At 52.7% G+C, this 15,236-nt stretch overlaps 3 protein-coding genes across 3 annotated transcripts; all 3 read left to right on the top strand.

Moving 5' to 3' along the window:
• Nucleotides 1–235: 235 nt before the first annotated feature.
• LOC136291613 (inositol 1,4,5-trisphosphate receptor-interacting protein-like 1) lies at nucleotides 236–1,783 on the top strand. The gene has a single exon (XM_066186777.1). It carries the CDS (start codon nucleotides 251–253, stop codon nucleotides 1,781–1,783), a length of 1,533 nt encoding a protein of 510 aa, XP_066042874.1. The 5' UTR covers nucleotides 236–250.
• Nucleotides 1,784–6,522: 4,739 nt separating this feature from the next.
• On the top strand, nucleotides 6,523–8,070 carry LOC136291612 (inositol 1,4,5-trisphosphate receptor-interacting protein-like 1). Its single transcript, XM_066186776.1, has one exon. It carries the CDS (start codon nucleotides 6,538–6,540, stop codon nucleotides 8,068–8,070), a length of 1,533 nt encoding a protein of 510 aa, XP_066042873.1. The 5' UTR covers nucleotides 6,523–6,537.
• Nucleotides 8,071–12,815: 4,745 nt separating this feature from the next.
• On the top strand, nucleotides 12,816–14,363 carry LOC136291611 (inositol 1,4,5-trisphosphate receptor-interacting protein-like 1). Its single transcript, XM_066186775.1, has one exon. The coding sequence runs from the start codon at nucleotides 12,831–12,833 to the stop codon at nucleotides 14,361–14,363; it is 1,533 nt and encodes a 510-aa protein (XP_066042872.1). The 5' UTR covers nucleotides 12,816–12,830.
• The last annotated feature ends 873 nt before the right edge of the window (nucleotides 14,364–15,236 follow it).

The raw sequence follows: 15,236 nt of genomic DNA, 5'->3' as shown, positions 1-15,236 counted from the left end.
TGGGCAGTGGGACGTGCCCCGCTGCTTGCCTGCTGTCTGGGACCCTGTCCTTTGTGCCCCCAGATCCCTGGCATTGCCATCCCTGCATATCCCCACTGCCAGCTGCATCCCTGGCAGTGCCACTGAAGGCCTTCTGTCCCTCCTCCTGCAGGCCATGGATACCCGGGTACTGTGGTTCTTGCTCTTGCAAAGAGTGCTCCAGTACCCACAGCCCGTGGGTGACGGCTTGGACGAGGTTATATGTCTGCAGATGGAGGCGCGTGCAAAGCTGCAGGAAGAGGAGAAAATTCGTCTGGAGCGCGAGGTGGAGCAGCTGGTCCTGAGGCAAGGTGCTGGGGCCTGGGGAGACCTGCTCTGGCCTGCCTTGCAGCACGGGCAGGTTTGGGCTCTTGCTGGGCTCCTGCTCCTTCTCTTGGCCCTGTGGTCCATCTGGAGGAAAAGGAGCCTGAGGAGAGAGGAGCATGCAGAAGAAAATGGGGGTGCAAATGAAGAGGAAGGCAGAAACGTGGATGCAAACGAAGAAGCTGCTGGAAATGAAGAAGGCAATGATGAGAATGGGGAGGAAAACAATGATGATGGCAATGCCCAGGAAGGCAATGATGTTGCTGCAAATGCAGAAGGTGTTGTTGGAAATGAATTTGATAATCGTGATCCTTACGATGACATGGGAAGAAGGGTACTGGAGCACATTCGGTGGCCTGTACAGAACCTGAAGAAAGGATGCAAGTGGACAAGTGCCCTGATGGAAAACTATGCAATTTACTTTCGACTCGTCTTGTCCAATAGTTTCTTCCCAGTCCTGGAGCCAGCCATTGGGGTGGGCAGTGCCTTCGAAGGTTGGAGTCCCCGTGAGCAGGATGTTGTGTACCAGGTGCTGATCCCCATGACTTCTCCGCGAGGGCACAGCTTCCACGTGGAGCTGGACACTGCAGGGCAGACGCACGTGAGGAACTTCCGCATCCGCGTGCAGCGGGAGTGCACCTGCTCGAGGGAGCAGCGGGGAAAGAAGATGCAGTGCTTCCTGCACCCGCCCGAGGAGGAGCTGAGGAGCAATCAGGATTCCAGCCTCCTGGACACCCTGTGCACGGACTCCTACCTGGACGTGCAGAAAACTGCCCGCTGGTTCTGCCAGCTGGTGAGGGCGATCTGGCCGGCTTTGCCTCAGTCACACAATTGGCATTTAATGCTGCTGCCCTCCACACGCTCCTGCCAATTCAAGGTGAGCAACGGCAGAGAAAGCTACCGCATTGAGATGCTGTTTGGGGTGCGGCAAGGCTACTCTGACGTCTTTGTAAGCAGCCAGCCTAGGCATTACCACACCTCAAGCACAATCTGGACGGAGAGCTATGCCGTGGCTGAGATGAAGTTCTTCAAGTACATCGCCAGGCAGGCCCCCCCTGACAGCTTGCACCTGAAATGCCTTCAGTTCTTCATCCGTCTTCAGGTGGGCTTAGGTTTTTCTACCTATACCGCAAAGACTGTTTTCATGCACCTCCTGAATATCTTGCCCCCGTCATGGTGGAGGAGGAGACATTTTATGAGCAGACTATTAGATATGAGCAAGAGCCTGCGAGCATGTGTGCAAATGAGACAGCTCAACCACTTCATTGTGGGCAACCGGAGGCTTCCCGCGGGGATCAGTTTGCCCCCAGACGTCCTAACGGCCGGGAACTACAATCTCTTCCACGACCTGGTGATGGATCCGGTTGCCCACTCCCAGGCAATGAGTCAGTCCGTGGATCTGCACCGGTGGCTCATGCGAATCATTGACAATGAAGAGTGAACACAGAGCTGTGCTTGTGAGTCTGACACCTGGTGGCAGAGAAGCACCTGACAGTACATGGGAAAAGAGGGCCGAATGTGGGATACAGAGAAGGAAGGGAAAACGCTGCCTAGCTGCTCGAAGCCGTCAGCAGCAGCAGCAGCAGTGGCAGTGCCGTCTCAACGGTCTCCCCAGCACTGCATCCAGCGATGACAAGGTTGGCTCCAAAGATCAAGGACCACGCAAGAGGAAACACTGGTATTCCTCTTTTGGCTCTCTGGGCTCTGTGTGGAGAACCTACAGCCGGGGGAGAAGCTGACACAGACCTGAGTGTGCAGGACATGGAGAAGGAAGGCACTGCTCCATCGGGAGTGTCAGTTGCTGCCACACCTTTCATCCGGAGCAAAAGCACGCTCGGGGAGTCCAAGCTGATGGAGCTGAGGAGGCCGTGGCCAGGGCACTTGTGAGACAGAGTCCCATCACCACCAGAAGTGGGAGTGCCCCCACCTCCTTCTTCGAGTCCATTTTCCCTCCGAGAGCTTCACCTTGCGCAAAGATGCCGATGTCATAAGCCCAGACGAGTGAATGTTGGAAAGGAGCAGCGGTGGCATCATCTGGTTCAGGGCTGCTCCAGCAGGGTCTTCCTGATGTGCGTTGCAAAGGATCGCATCCACGTGGGTGTTGATGATCTCTGCTGAGGGAGACTCCACAATCTCTGGGCACTGCCCGAGATCAGTCAGTGGACGGTGTTTCTCCTCGTCCCTGGAAGGGAAACCTTTAGGCCAGCGTTGTACCAACTGTGTCGCAGCTGACCTGAAATTTTGTATAGATAAGGATCTAGGTCTTCATTTCATATAGCATTTCATATAGATATGTTATGAATAAAATTAATGTTCCTACCCCAGTTAAAACCCCTTGATTTATGTACTTGCTGGTTCTGGTTCCAACCCCAGTTCAAGTCCCAATTGATGTACTTACCCCTTTCCCCCAAAAGTTCATTGTTAAAGGGTTCTCCCCTGTTTTATATGCTTATTCTCCTACCTTTAGTCTTCTGTACCCCTTTGCCCCCTTCCAACTCGTCGGGTAATCCAGCCGCTGCTCCCTAGAAACCAACTCCCGGACTCCCAGGAGGCCTTGCGCAAATTTGCATATTGAAAATCATACTACGGCCCAAGAAAAACGACCCTTAAACAACGAGCCACGCCAAGAAGAATGAAAGACCCTCACACTATGGGAACAACCAAGACCCCAGGAGTCAGATTCAGCTTAAAGAGTGGGTCCCCGTAACTTAAACAGCACTCGAGCGAGAGGAACCCCCTAGACTACTGAGCCAACATTAGGTCTCTGGACGATCCCTGCGAGGATAGAGGCTTCAGTCCTGCCGGCAGCGACAGGCCTGCGTGATCCTCCTCCTGAGCGTCGACCATTGGAAGCAGCGGCGGCGGCGCGCACCCCGAACCCCCACCTCTAGGCCCTCCTCTAATAAAGGCATAAAGAAGGGAGCAGAAGGTCTCCTGGCCCTTTATTTACAACAGATGTATACATATTGTGTATACATATGATATACTCTAAAGCTTATCGATTACCATATCAAAAAGTAAAATCTAAAAAAGCCAAAATACTAATATAAATCATATATTAGTATAGATGGAAGTATATAAGTATATGTGGAAGTATGTAAATATTATATTAGTATATGTATCTCTTCATATAGAAGATACGAAATATGCTATTAGTATATCATGATCAAAATGATTCTTAAGGGTTGAATATGTAATTATGTTTAAACAACACAATACAGCACGTATTTAGTGTCGCTATCTCTTATGAAAGGTATGAATGCTCTTAGTGCATTTAGATCTGGAAAGATTTTTATGAAATAGATCTATTTCTACCATCTATAACATATGTATTACATATGTGTCATACATGTCTCTGTGTATATATATATATATATATATATATATATAAAATCTATGTTACATATAGGGTATTCTTTTTTTAAATTGAATTCAAGCCATAGATTGTGTCCCTGTCTGTTGAGGACACTTGATTATGTTCCATAGTTAGTGCATTTCTGAGTGGCAAGGCGGAAACGGCTTTGCCCTTGATTCAATAAACTACAATATTCCAGAATCTGGATCGTGCGAGACTTTCTTGATTTCAAGCCCACCTAGAGTATTGGTAAATCCCACAAGTTGTGAATGTGGGTTTGTGAACTCTGTCCTTGAAGTCAGCCAGACTGACAGTGCTGAACTGGTTGTACTGAGAAAGGAAGGCCAGCTGCCCCCGGCCCCTGTGATGACAGAGAATCACAGAACGGATTGGCTTGGAAGGCTCCTTAGAAATGATCTTGTTCCAGCCCTGCTGCCAAGGGCAGGGCCTCCTTCCACTGAGCCGCGTTGCTGCAGGCCCTGTCCAAGCCGGCCGCCCCAGCTGCTGTAGGCAGTGTGGGCCAGGGCCTCAGCAGCCTCAGAGGCAGGAATTTCTTCCACATCTGCAGCCTGACCCTGCCCTCTGTCAGTGGGAAGCCACTGGCCCTTGTGCTGTCAGTGAGGAGAAGGTTTAGAGTGAAAGTAGGTGAATGGAATGAAATCTAAATGCAAATGGAGTAGGGCAGGGCTGTTGATCTGCCTGAGGGTAGGAAGGCTCTGCTCAGGGGTCTGGTCAGGTGTCATTGATGGGTCAAGTGCACGTGTATGAGACACGAGAAGGCAAAGGGCTGGGTGCTGCGTTTGGCCTCTCCCAGCCCCTGCAGTGCTGTGGGCTGGGGGAAGAGGGGCTGGAAATTGGCAAGAAGCCAATGGCATCCCAGCTTCTGTCAGAAGCAGTGTGGCCTGCGGGAGCATAGCTGCGATTGTCCTCCCCCAGAGGGCAGCGGTGAGGCTGTACCTCGAATCCTGCCTTCTGTTTTGGTCCCCTGACAGGAAGAAAGACGTGCAGGTGCTTGAGTGTGTGCACAGAAGGGGAATGGAGCTGGGGAATGGAGCTGGGGAATGGCCTGGAGCACAAGTCTGATGAAGAAGGGCTGAGGGAGTTGTGGGTGTTTAGCAAAGTGGAAAAGTGCCTCACGGGGGACCTTATAGTTCTCCACAGCTCTCTGAAGGGAGGTTGTGGCCAGGTCAGGGTCATTATATCTGCCCGTGGAACAAGCCATATGACCAGAGGAAATGACCACAAGTTGTGCCACAGGAGCACAAGATTGGAGCCTTTCAGCAAAAGGATATCAGGCTCAGGAACAGGCTGCTCAGGGAAATGACTGAGTCAGCACCCCCAGAGGGATTTGAAAGTCATGTGGATGTGGCATTTGGGGGTGCGGCAGGTTGGTGGAGTAGGCAGCATTGAGTTGGCAGCTGCACCGTGTGATCTTCAGGGTCTTTTCCAAGCTGGACGAGTCAGAGATTTAACTGTAGCTCTGCATGGGGTCAAGTCTTGGACCCAATGATCCTCAAGGCTGCCTTGCAACATGGATATGTATGAGATTGCCAAGGGAGGGCAGCAGATGAGAAAGACAAAGGGAAGAGCAAGAGAAGTTCTTTGAAGAAGATTCACTCAAAGGCTGCCTTAAGCAGTCCACCAGGGCCACTGTGAGTGGCTGAGCTGGGGTGGGGACAAAGGGCGTGGCTGGCCTGGCTGTGGTTTACTGTGACACCTGTGACATCTCGGGGGACATGTCACAGTGGGAGCAGCTATTAAAGGCCCCAGCATGTAAGGCTGGCCCTGTATTGCTCGGGCAAGCGGTGAGTGCACACATGGCGGGGAGGCTGGGCTGGGGACAAGTCAGAGAGGCTGCAGCCGGGCTTGGGTTTTTCCCCTGCATGCAGGGACAGCCCCTCATGGCAGAGCCTTGGGCAGAGCACCGTGCCGTGTGGCGGTGCAAGAAGTTTATGTAAAGTTAACGTATTGCAGTTGTTCTATGTACTTTGGTTCCATGTATTTCAGTTCAGTTCACTGTACCCCAGTTCTATTTTTAGTCTCCCTCATGGCACAACCTCCCCCTCTGCCTCTCCCTGTCTCCCCAGTTACAGCATCCTATTGGCTACCCTTTCCCACCTTGGTTGCCTGTCTATCATCCCTCAGGGAGATTCCTCCTCCCTGCCAGTCACCCAGGGCCTGTCCCCCAGGTCTGGAAGCTTCAATAGGAGCTTCCAGGTGACTGGCTGGCTGGAGGGTTCTCCCCTCCCAGTCTTTTGCTACTGGTTTTTGTCAATGTCCGTTTTGCTAATGAATCCCCTCCTCCCTTTCCCCATTGGACCTGTGTAAACCCACCCTGAGTCTCACCTCTCGTTTAAAACCCCCTGTTGTCGGAGGCTCAAGGTCTCTCTGAGGCTCTGGGCTGAAGGCGAGGATCCCCTCAATAAAGCCAAAACCCAGTTGAATCCTCTGAAAGTCCCGCCTCTCATTGTCTCCACCACAGTTCAGTGGCAGAGCGGCTGGCATAAAGAGCCCACCGATACCCTGTGGGGGCGTGTCAGGGGCTAGCCTGGCACAGGAGGACACGCACCGCCGCAGTGCTGCTGCTGCTTGGGCAGTGGGACGTGCCCCGCTGCTTGCCTGCTGTCTGGGACCCTGTCCTTTGTGCCCCCAGATCCCTGGCATTGCCATCCCTGCATATCCCCACTGCCAGCTGCATCCCTGGCAGTGCCACTGAAGGCCTTCTGTCCCTCCTCCTGCAGGCCATGGATACCCGGGTACTGTGGTTCTTGCTCTTGCAAAGAGTGCTCCAGTACCCACAGCCCGTGGGTGACGGCTTGGACGAGGTTATATGTCTGCAGATGGAGGCGCGTGCAAAGCTGCAGGAAGAGGAGAAAATTCGTCTGGAGCGCGAGGTGGAGCAGCTGGTCCTGAGGCAAGGTGCTGGGGCCTGGGGAGACCTGCTCTGGCCTGCCTTGCAGCACGGGCAGGTTTGGGCTCTTGCTGGGCTCCTGCTCCTTCTCTTGGCCCTGTGGTCCATCTGGAGGAAAAGGAGCCTGAGGAGAGAGGAGCATGCAGAAGAAAATGGGGGTGCAAATGAAGAGGAAGGCAGAAACGTGGATGCAAACGAAGAAGCTGCTGGAAATGAAGAAGGCAATGATGAGAATGGGGAGGAAAACAATGATGATGGCAATGCCCAGGAAGGCAATGATGTTGCTGCAAATGCAGAAGGTGTTGTTGGAAATGAATTTGATAATCGTGATCCTTACGATGACATGGGAAGAAGGGTACTGGAGCACATTCGGTGGCCTGTACAGAACCTGAAGAAAGGATGCAAGTGGACAAGTGCCCTGATGGAAAACTATGCAATTTACTTTCGACTCGTCTTGTCCAATAGTTTCTTCCCAGTCCTGGAGCCAGCCATTGGGGTGGGCAGTGCCTTCGAAGGTTGGAGTCCCCGTGAGCAGGATGTTGTGTACCAGGTGCTGATCCCCATGACTTCTCCGCGAGGGCACAGCTTCCACGTGGAGCTGGACACTGCAGGGCAGACGCACGTGAGGAACTTCCGCATCCGCGTGCAGCGGGAGTGCACCTGCTCGAGGGAGCAGCGGGGAAAGAAGATGCAGTGCTTCCTGCACCCGCCCGAGGAGGAGCTGAGGAGCAATCAGGATTCCAGCCTCCTGGACACCCTGTGCACGGACTCCTACCTGGACGTGCAGAAAACTGCCCGCTGGTTCTGCCAGCTGGTGAGGGCGATCTGGCCGGCTTTGCCTCAGTCACACAATTGGCATTTAATGCTGCTGCCCTCCACACGCTCCTGCCAATTCAAGGTGAGCAACGGCAGAGAAAGCTACCGCATTGAGATGCTGTTTGGGGTGCGGCAAGGCTACTCTGACGTCTTTGTAAGCAGCCAGCCTAGGCATTACCACACCTCAAGCACAATCTGGACGGAGAGCTATGCCGTGGCTGAGATGAAGTTCTTCAAGTACATCGCCAGGCAGGCCCCCCCTGACAGCTTGCACCTGAAATGCCTTCAGTTCTTCATCCGTCTTCAGGTGGGCTTAGGTTTTTCTACCTATACCGCAAAGACTGTTTTCATGCACCTCCTGAATATCTTGCCCCTGTCATGGTGGAGGAGGAGACATTTTGTGACCAGACTATTAGATATGAGCAAGAGCCTGCGAGCATGTGTGCAAATGAGACAGCTCAACCACTTCATTGTGGGCAACCGGAGGCTTCCCGCGGGGATCAGTTTGCCCCCAGACGTCCTAACGGCCGGGAACTACAATCTCTTCCACGACCTGGTGATGGATCCGGTTGCCCACTCCCAGGCAATGAGTCAGTCCGTGGATCTGCACCGGTGGCTCATGCGAATCATTGACAATGAAGAGTGAACACAGAGCTGTGCTTGTGAGTCTGACACCTGGTGGCAGAGAAGCACCTGACAGTACATGGGAAAAGAGGGCCGAATGTGGGATACAGAGAAGGAAGGGAAAACGCTGCCTAGCTGCTCGAAGCCGTCAGCAGCAGCAGCAGCAGTGGCAGTGCCGTCTCAACGGTCTCCCCAGCACTGCATCCAGCGATGACAAGGTTGGCTCCAAAGATCAAGGACCACGCAAGAGGAAACACTGGTATTCCTCTTTTGGCTCTCTGGGCTCTGTGTGGAGAACCTACAGCCGGGGGAGAAGCTGACACAGACCTGAGTGTGCAGGACATGGAGAAGGAAGGCACTGCTCCATCGGGAGTGTCAGTTGCTGCCACACCTTTCATCCGGAGCAAAAGCACGCTCGGGGAGTCCAAGCTGATGGAGCTGAGGAGGCCGTGGCCAGGGCACTTGTGAGACAGAGTCCCATCACCACCAGAAGTGGGAGTGCCCCCACCTCCTTCTTCGAGTCCATTTTCCCTCCGAGAGCTTCACCTTGCGCAAAGATGCCGATGTCATAAGCCCAGACGAGTGAATGTTGGAAAGGAGCAGCGGTGGCATCATCTGGTTCAGGGCTGCTCCAGCAGGGTCTTCCTGATGTGCGTTGCAAAGGATCGCATCCACGTGGGTGTTGATGATCTCTGCTGAGGGAGACTCCACAATCTCTGGGCACTGCCCGAGATCAGTCAGTGGACGGTGTTTCTCCTCGTCCCTGGAAGGGAAACCTTTAGGCCAGCGTTGTACCAACTGTGTCGCAGCTGACCTGAAATTTTGTATAGATAAGGATCTAGGTCTTCATTTCATATAGCATTTCATATAGATATGTTATGAATAAAATTAATGTTCCTACCCCAGTTAAAACCCCTTGATTTATGTACTTGCTGGTTCTGGTTCCAACCCCAGTTCAAGTCCCAATTGATGTACTTACCCCTTTCCCCCAAAAGTTCATTGTTAAAGGGTTCTCCCCTGTTTTATATGCTTATTCTCCTACCTTTAGTCTTCTGTACCCCTTTGCCCCCTTCCAACTCGTCGGGTAATCCAGCCGCTGCTCCCTAGAAACCAACTCCCGGACTCCCAGGAGGCCTTGCGCAAATTTGCATATTGAAAATCATACTACGGCCCAAGAAAAACGACCCTTAAACAACGAGCCACGCCAAGAAGAATGAAAGACCCTCACACTATGGGAACAACCAAGACCCCAGGAGTCAGATTCAGCTTAAAGAGTGGGTCCCCGTAACTTAAACAGCACTCGAGCGAGAGGAACCCCCTAGACTACTGAGCCAACATTAGGTCTCTGGACGATCCCTGCGAGGATAGAGGCTTCAGTCCTGCCGGCAGCGACAGGCCTGCGTGATCCTCCTCCTGAGCGTCGACCATTGGAAGCAGCGGCGGCGGCGCGCACCCCGAACCCCCACCTCTAGGCCCTCCTCTAATAAAGGCATAAAGAAGGGAGCAGAAGGTCTCCTGGCCCTTTATTTACAACAGATGTATACATATTGTGTATACATATGATATACTCTAAAGCTTATCGATTACCATATCAAAAAGTAAAATCTAAAAAAGCCAAAATACTAATATAAATCATATATTAGTATAGATGGAAGTATATAAGTATATGTGGAAGTATGTAAATATTATATTAGTATATGTATCTCTTCATATAGAAGATACGAAATATGCTATTAGTATATCATGATCAAAATGATTCTTAAGGGTTGAATATGTAATTATGTTTAAACAACACAATACAGCACGTATTTAGTGTCGCTATCTCTTATGAAAGGTATGAATGCTCTTAGTGCATTTAGATCTGGAAAGATTTTTATGAAATAGATCTATTTCTACCATCTATAACATATGTATTACATATGTGTCATACATGTCTCTGTGTATATATATATATATATATATATATATATATATATAAAATCTATGTTACATATAGGGTATTCTTTTTTTAAATTGAATTCAAGCCATAGATTGTGTCCCTGTCTGTTGAGGACACTTGATTATGTTCCATAGTTAGTGCATTTCTGAGTGGCAAGGCGGAAACGGCTTTGCCCTTGATTCAATAAACTACAATATTCCAGAATCTGGATCGTGCGAGACTTTCTTGATTTCAAGCCCACCTAGAGTATTGGTAAATCCCACAAGTTGTGAATGTGGGTTTGTGAACTCTGTCCTTGAAGTCAGCCAGACTGACAGTGCTGAACTGGTTGTACTGAGAAAGGAAGGCCAGCTGCCCCCGGCCCCTGTGATGACAGAGAATCACAGAACGGATTGGCTTGGAAGGCTCCTTAGAAATGATCTTGTTCCAGCCCTGCTGCCAAGGGCAGGGCCTCCTTCCACTGAGCCGCGTTGCTGCAGGCCCTGTCCAAGCCGGCCGCCCCAGCTGCTGTAGGCAGTGTGGGCCAGGGCCTCAGCAGCCTCAGAGGCAGGAATTTCTTCCACATCTGCAGCCTGACCCTGCCCTCTGTCAGTGGGAAGCCACTGGCCCTTGTGCTGTCAGTGAGGAGAAGGTTTAGAGTGAAAGTAGGTGAATGGAATGAAATCTAAATGCAAATGGAGTAGGGCAGGGCTGTTGATCTGCCTGAGGGTAGGAAGGCTCTGCTCAGGGGTCTGGTCAGGTGTCATCGATGGGTCAAGTGCACGTGTATGAGACACGAGAAGGCAAAGGGCTGGGTGCTGCGTTTGGCCTCTCCCAGCCCCTGCAGTGCTGTGGGCTGGGGGAAGAGGGGCTGGAAATTGGCAAGAAGCCAATGGCATCCCAGCTTCTGTCAGAAGCAGTGTGGCCTGCGGGAGCATAGCTGCGATTGTCCTCCCCCAGAGGGCAGCGGTGAGGCTGTACCTCGAATCCTGCCTTCTGTTTTGGTCCCCTGACAGGAAGAAAGACGTGCAGGTGCTTGAGTGTGTGCACAGAAGGGGAATGGAGCTGGGGAATGGAGCTGGGGAATGGCCTGGAGCACAAGTCTGATGAAGAAGGGCTGAGGGAGTTGTGGGTGTTTAGCAAAGTGGAAAAGTGCCTCACGGGGGACCTTATAGTTCTCCACAGCTCTCTGAAGGGAGGTTGTGGCCAGGTCAGGGTCATTATATCTGCCCGTGGAACAAGCCATATGACCAGAGGAAATGACCACAAGTTGTGCCACAGGAGCACAAGATTGGAGCCTTTCAGCAAAAGGATATCAGGCTCAGGAACAGGCTGCTCAGGGAAATGACTGAGTCAGCACCCCCAGAGGGATTTGAAAGTCATGTGGATGTGGCATTTGGGGGTGCGGCAGGTTGGTGGAGTAGGCAGCATTGAGTTGGCAGCTGCACCGTGTGATCTTCAGGGTCTTTTCCAAGCTGGACGAGTCAGAGATTTAACTGTAGCTCTGCATGGGGTCAAGTCTTGGACCCAATGATCCTCAAGGCTGCCTTGCAACATGGATATGTATGAGATTGCCAAGGGAGGGCAGCAGATGAGAAAGACAAAGGGAAGAGCAAGAGAAGTTCTTTGAAGAAGATTCACTCAAAGGCTGCCTTAAGCAGTCCACCAGGGCCACTGTGAGTGGCTGAGCTGGGGTGGGGACAAAGGGCGTGGCTGGCCTGGCTGTGGTTTACTGTGACACCTGTGACATCACGGGGGACATGTCACAGTGGGAGCAGCTATTAAAGGCCCCAGCATGTAAGGCTGGCCCTGTATTGCTCGGGCAAGCGGTGAGTGCACACATGGCGGGGAGGCTGGGCTGGGGACAAGTCAGAGAGGCTGCAGCCGGGCTTGGGTTTTTCCCCTGCATGCAGGGACAGCCCCTCATGGCAGAGCCTTGGGCAGAGCACCGTGCCGTGTGGCGGTGCAAGAAGTTTATGTAAAGTTAACGTATTGCAGTTGTTCTATGTACTTTGGTTCCATGTATTTCAGTTCAGTTCACTGTACCCCAGTTCTATTTTTAGTCTCCCTCATGGCACAACCTCCCCCTCTGCCTCTCCCTGTCTCCCCAGTTACAGCATCCTATTGGCTACCCTTTCCCACCTTGGTTGCCTGTCTATCATCCCTCAGGGAGATTCCTCCTCCCTGCCAGTCACCCAGGGCCTGTCCCCGAGGTCTGGAAGCTTCAATAGGAGCTTCCAGGTGACTGGCTGGCTGGAGGGTTCTCCCCTCCCAGTCTTTTGCTACTGGTTTTTGTCAATGTCCGTTTTGCTAATGAATCCCCTCCTCCCTTTCCCCATTGGACCTGTGTAAACCCACCCTGAGTCTCACCTCTCGTTTAAAACCCCCTGTTGTCGGAGGCTCAAGGTCTCTCTGAGGCTCTGGGCTGAAGGCGAGGATCCCCTCAATAAAGCCAAAACCCAGCTGAATCCTCCGAGAGTCCCGCCTCTCATTGTCTCCACCACAGTTCAGTGGCAGAGCGGCTGGCATAAAGAGCCCACCGATACCCTGTGGGGGCGTGTCAGGGGCTAGCCTGGCACAGGAGGACACGCACCGCCGCAGTGCTGCTGCTGCTTGGGCAGTGGGACGTGCCCCGCTGCTTGCCTGCTGTCTGGGACCCTGTCCTTTGTGCCCCCAGATCCCTGGCATTGCCATCCCTGCATATCCCCACTGCCAGCTGCATCCCTGGCAGTGCCACTGAAGGCCTTCTGTCCCTCCTCCTGCAGGCCATGGATATCCGGGTACTGTGGTTCTTGCTCTTGCAAAGAGTACTCCAGTACCCACAGCCCGTGGGTGACGGCTTGGACGAGGTTATATGTCTGCGGATGGAGGCGCGTGCAAAGCTGCAGGAAGAGGAGAAAATTCGTCTGGAGCGCGAGGTGGAGCAGCTGGTCCTGAGGCAAGGTGCTGGGGCCTGGGGAGACCTGCTCTGGCCTGCCTTGCAGCACGGGCAGGTTTGGGCTCTTGCTGGGCTCCTGCTCCTTCTCTTGGCCCTGTGGTCCATCTGGAGGAAAAGGAGCCTGAGGAGAGAGGAGCATGCAGAAGAAAATGAGGGTGCAAATGAAGAGGAAGGCAGAAACGTGGATGCAAACGAAGAAGCTGCTGGAAACGAAGAAGGCAATGATGAGAATGGGGAGGAAAACAATGATGATGGCAATGCCCAGGAAGGCAATGATGTTGCTGCAAATGCAGAAGGTGTTGTTGGAAATGAATTTGATAATCGTGATCCTTACGATGACATGGGAAGAAGGGTACTGGAGCGCATTCGGTGGCCTGTACAGAACCTGAAGAAAGGATGCAAGTGGACAAGTGCCCTGATGGAAAACTATGCAATTTACTTTCGACTCGTCTTGTCCAATAGTTTCTACCCAGTCCTGGAGCAAGCCATTGGGGTGGGCAGTGCCTTCGAAGGTTGGAGTCCCCGTGAGCAGGATGTTGTGTACCAGGTGCTGATCCCCATGACTTCTCCGCGAGGGCACAGCTTCCACGTGGAGCTGGACACTGCAGGGCAGACGCACGTGAGGAACTTCCGCATCCGCGTGCAGCGGGAGTGCACCTGCTCGAGGGAGCAGTGGGGAAAGAAGATGCAGTGCTTCCTGCACCCGCCCGAGGAGGAGCTGAGGAGCAATCAGGATTCCAGCCTCCTGGACACCCTGTGCACGGACTCCTACCTGGACGTGCAGAAAACTGCCCGCTGGTTCTGCCAGCTGGTGAGGGCGATCTGGCCGGCTTTGCCTCAGTCACACAATTGGCATTTAATGCTGCTGCCCTCCACACGCTCCTGCCAATTCAAGGTGAGCAACGGCAGAGAAAGCTACCGCATTGAGATGCTGTTTGGGGTGCGGCAAGGCTACTCTGACGTCTTTGTAAGCAGCCAGCCTAGGCATTACCACACCTCAAGCACAATCTGGACGGAGAGCTATGCCGTGGCTGAGATGAAGTTCTTCAAGTACATCGCCAGGCAGGCCCCCCCTGACAGCTTGCACCTGAAATGCCTTCAGTTCTTCATCCGTCTTCAGGTGGGCTTAGGTTTTTCTACCTATACCGCAAAGACTGTTTTCATGCACCTCCTGAACATCTTGCCCCTGTCATGGTGGAGGAGGAGACATTTTGTGACCAGACTAATAGGTATCAGCGAGAGCCTGCGAGCATGTGTGCAAATGAGACAGCTCAACCACTTCATTGTGGGCAACCGGAGGCTTCCCGCGGGGATCAGTTTGCCCCCAGACGTCCTAACGGCCGGGAACTACAATCTCTTCCACGACCTGGTGATGGATCCGGTTGCCCACTCCCAGGCAACGAGTCAGTATGTGGATCTGCACCGGTGGCTCATGCGAATCATTGACAATGAAGAGTGAACACAGAGCTGTGCTTGTGAGTCTGACACCTGGTGGCAGAGAAGCACCTGACAGTACATGGGAAAAGAGGGCAGAATGTGGGATACAGAGAAGGAAGGGAAAACGCTGCCTAGCTGCTCGAAGCCGTCAGCAGCAGCAGCAGCAGTGGCAGTGCCGTCTCAACGGTCTCCCCAGCACTGCATCCAGCGATGACAAGGTTGGCTCCAAAGATCAAGGACCACGCAAGAGGAAACACTGGTATTCCTCTTTTGGCTCTCTGGGCTCTGTGTGGAGAACCTACAGCCGGGGGAGAAGCTGACACAGACCTGAGTGTGCAGGACATGGAGAAGGAAGGCACTGCTCCATCGGGAGTGTCAGTTGCTGCCACACCTTTCATCCGGAGCAAAAGCACGCTCGGGGAGTCCAAGCTGATGGAGCTGAGGAGGCCGTGGCCAGGGCACTTGTGAGACAGAGTCCCATCACCACCAGAAGTGGGAGTGCCCCCACCTCCTTCTTCGAGTCCATTTTCCCTCCGAGAGCTTCACCTTGCGCAAAGATGCCGATGTCATAAGCCCAGACGAGTGAATGTTGGAAAGGAGCAGCGGTGGCATCATCTGGTTCAGGGCTGCTCCAGCAGGGTCTTCCTGATGTGCGTTGCAAAGGATCGCATCCACGTGGGTGTTGATGATCTCTGCTGAGGGAGACTCCACAATCTCTGGGCACTGCCCGAGATCAGTCAGTGGACGGTGTTTCTCCTCGTCCCTGGAAGGGAAACCTTTAGGCCAGCGTTGTACCAACTGTGTCGCAGCTGACCTGAAATTTTGTATAGATAAGGATCTAGGTCTTCATTTCATATAGCATTTCATATAGATATGTTATGAATAAAATTAATGT

The sequence above is a fragment of the Chamaea fasciata genome, unplaced genomic scaffold, assembly GCF_029207755.1.
Source record: "Chamaea fasciata isolate MVZ Bird 193981 ecotype frontalis unplaced genomic scaffold, bChaFas1.0.hap1 SCAF_7, whole genome shotgun sequence".
In the NCBI taxonomy this organism is placed as follows: Eukaryota; Metazoa; Chordata; class Aves; order Passeriformes; family Sylviidae; genus Chamaea; species Chamaea fasciata.
The sequence above is the reverse complement of the archived record's forward strand: the minus strand, read 5'-3'. Positions and strand labels throughout refer to the sequence as shown.

Coding starts and splice junctions, on each gene's coding strand:
- LOC136291613 (XM_066186777.1), top strand. CDS start 251: ATGGAGGCGCGTGCAAAGCTGCAGGAAGAGGAGAAAATTCGTCTGGAG.
- LOC136291612 (XM_066186776.1), top strand. CDS start 6,538: ATGGAGGCGCGTGCAAAGCTGCAGGAAGAGGAGAAAATTCGTCTGGAG.
- LOC136291611 (XM_066186775.1), top strand. CDS start 12,831: ATGGAGGCGCGTGCAAAGCTGCAGGAAGAGGAGAAAATTCGTCTGGAG.